This window comes from Microtus ochrogaster, unplaced genomic scaffold, assembly GCF_000317375.1.
Source record: "Microtus ochrogaster isolate Prairie Vole_2 unplaced genomic scaffold, MicOch1.0 UNK11, whole genome shotgun sequence".
Lineage (NCBI taxonomy): Eukaryota > Metazoa > Chordata > Mammalia > Rodentia > Cricetidae > Microtus > Microtus ochrogaster.
Genome location: NW_004949109.1, coordinates 229,662 through 232,086, shown reverse-complemented (window position 1 = coordinate 232,086; position 2,425 = coordinate 229,662). Strand labels below are relative to the sequence as shown.

The 2,425-nt window shown below is 44.1% G+C and overlaps 1 protein-coding gene across 4 annotated transcripts in view; it reads left to right on the top strand.

Moving 5' to 3' along the window:
* The window catches only part of Ocln (occludin), a 45,556-nt gene that overhangs the window by 12,742 nt on the left and 30,389 nt on the right, over nt 1-2,425 (top strand). For all 4 annotated transcript variants that reach the window (XM_026788968.1, XM_005366556.2, XM_013353536.2 and 1 more), the window contains one exon: nt 1,090-1,762. In XM_026788968.1, the coding sequence (XP_026644769.1) occupies nt 1,090-1,762 (673 nt within the window). The remainder of the gene's footprint in view (nt 1-1,089; nt 1,763-2,425) is intronic.

Here is a 2,425-nt window from a genome sequence, read left to right as displayed (position 1 = left end):
ACACACACACACACACACACACACACACACACACACACACATTCTTCTTGATGGTCCTGGGGATTGAATGCAGGGTTCTACCTCTTGTTATATAGTATGAATAATAAAAACCCAGAGACAGATACTGGGATTCAACCTGAAGATCAGAAAAGCAAAGCAGCTGAACCACTAGAGAGCTCCTACCTCTATGAAATCTTCAGACTGAAGAGAGTGAGTTCCTGTCTCATCCCACCTTATATTCCTCTCTAGTGCTGGGATTAAAGGTGTGTACCACCACCACCTGGCCTCTATGGCTAACTAGTGTGACTGCTGGGATTAAAGGTGTGTGCAACCACTGCCTGGCCTGTGTGGCTGACTAGTGTGGCTGCTTTGGACTGATCTTCAGGCAAGCTTTATTTATTAAAACACAAATAATATATGACTGACTATAATACTACATCTCGTTTTTCCTCCTTTTCTAACTTAGGTCTTTCCACTGCCAAGCACAGCGCCCAACATAAGCCTGCCTGGTAATTCCAGCAGTTGCCTTCAGAGACTAAGTCCTGAGAAGAACAGGACTGCTAGGAACTGCACAGGACACCCAATAGGCTGGTGTGGGCGTTGCGTTTAAATGCAATTACCTTGTGCCACATAGACAAAAAAAAAAAAAAAGCTTGATATCATTGTTCTGAAGCTGTGTGGGTCCCACCCACACATGCTGTGATTTCACTGATAAGATGTGCAGCCTCTGAGGTTTTTTTCTCTCTCTCCCAGTACTGGGAGTGGAACAAACTTGGCCCTTACCAGGCATTACTCTACCACTGAATTACATCACCAGCCCCATTACCTGACATTTTGCATGTTTCCAGATGATCGTTATATGGAGCAACATCTGGAGAGCCATTGCCCTTTAATGTCGTAGAGTGGTTATTGTCCAGTACGTTTCCAAGACCAGACTGTATCAGTCTGAAACTCAGTCCATCTCAGATTTGTCCTGCAGAGTCAGCTGTGCCCCTTTAGTCCTCAGCGGGACATTTGAAATAGTTTCATCCATGTGGCTAATTTTATTCCAAGCAGCCTTTCATTTGAGATCTTTTATTTCCCCTTTAGCAAACCCAATCATTATGCACCAAGCAATGACGCCTATGGCGGAGAAATGCACGTTCGACCAATGCTCTCTCAGCCGGCATACTCCTTTTACCCAGAAGATGAAATTCTTCACTTTTACAAATGGACGTCGCCCCCAGGAGTGATCCGGATCCTGTCCATGCTCATCATTGTCATGTGCATCGCCATATTTGCCTGTGTGGCTTCCACGCTCGCTTGGGACAGAGGCTATGGAAATGGCATCTTTGGCGGTATAGGCTACCCTTATGGAGGAAGTGGCTTCAGTGGCTTTGGAACTGGCTATGGCTATGGTTATGGCTATGGTTATGGCTATGGAGGGTATACAGATCCAAGAGCAGCCAAAGGTTTCCTGTTGGCCATGGCAGCCTTTTGCTTCATTGCCTCCCTGGTAATATTTGTTACCAGTGTTGTAAGATCTGGAATGTCTAGAACAAGAAGATTTTACTTGATTGTGATCATAGTCAGCGTTATCCTGGGCATCCTGGTGTTTATCGCGACAATCGTGTATATAATGGGAGTCAACCCAACCGCCCAGACCTCGGGATCTATATACGGTTCACAGATCTACGCCCTCTGCAGTCAGTTCTATACTGGAGCTACTGGACTCTACGTGGATCAGTATCTCTACCACTACTGTGTGGTGGATCCCCAAGAGGTATGAATAGCTTGTTGGTTTTTCAAGACAGGTTTCTCTGTGTAACAGCCCTAACTGCCCTGGAACTCGGTCCATAGACCAGTCTGGCTGGGATGAAAGGTGTGCGCCACCACCTCCTGAGTAGTATGAGTAGTTTTTGTTCTTTCCCATAACCCATCCTTCTCTCCATGAGATTAGAGATGCTCAGAATAGTGAGTATGGGAACATTTAAAAATAATGTCTGAGGCCCTACTTTTAATGATGCTGTAATGTCGGGGATGTCATTGTTAACACATGGTTAACATACCATCTGTCTGTTTAGAGAGTACCTCAGTGGTTGGTGCGGTCACAGAATTGGGCAAGCATCCCTACAGTTGTGGAACATTTTCACTGTCTCCCGAGGCAATGTCTGTGTCCATTAGCGTTTGCTCACCATTTTTTTGACCCACTCTGAGCAGCAGCCCTCTTCCCGTCCAGCTTGGCCTGTTCTCTTGTTGTTAAGAATTTTCACAATATCTGGTCTCTTATGATTGGCATCTTTAACATAGCATGATGGTTTTTTAAAATTTGATTTAATTTTTTTATCTGTGTTTTTGTCATAGTAAGTCCTTTATTTCTTTTTATTGATGAGTGATTTAAGAACATATATCACGTTTTATTTACCCTTTTTTTTTTTTTTTTTTT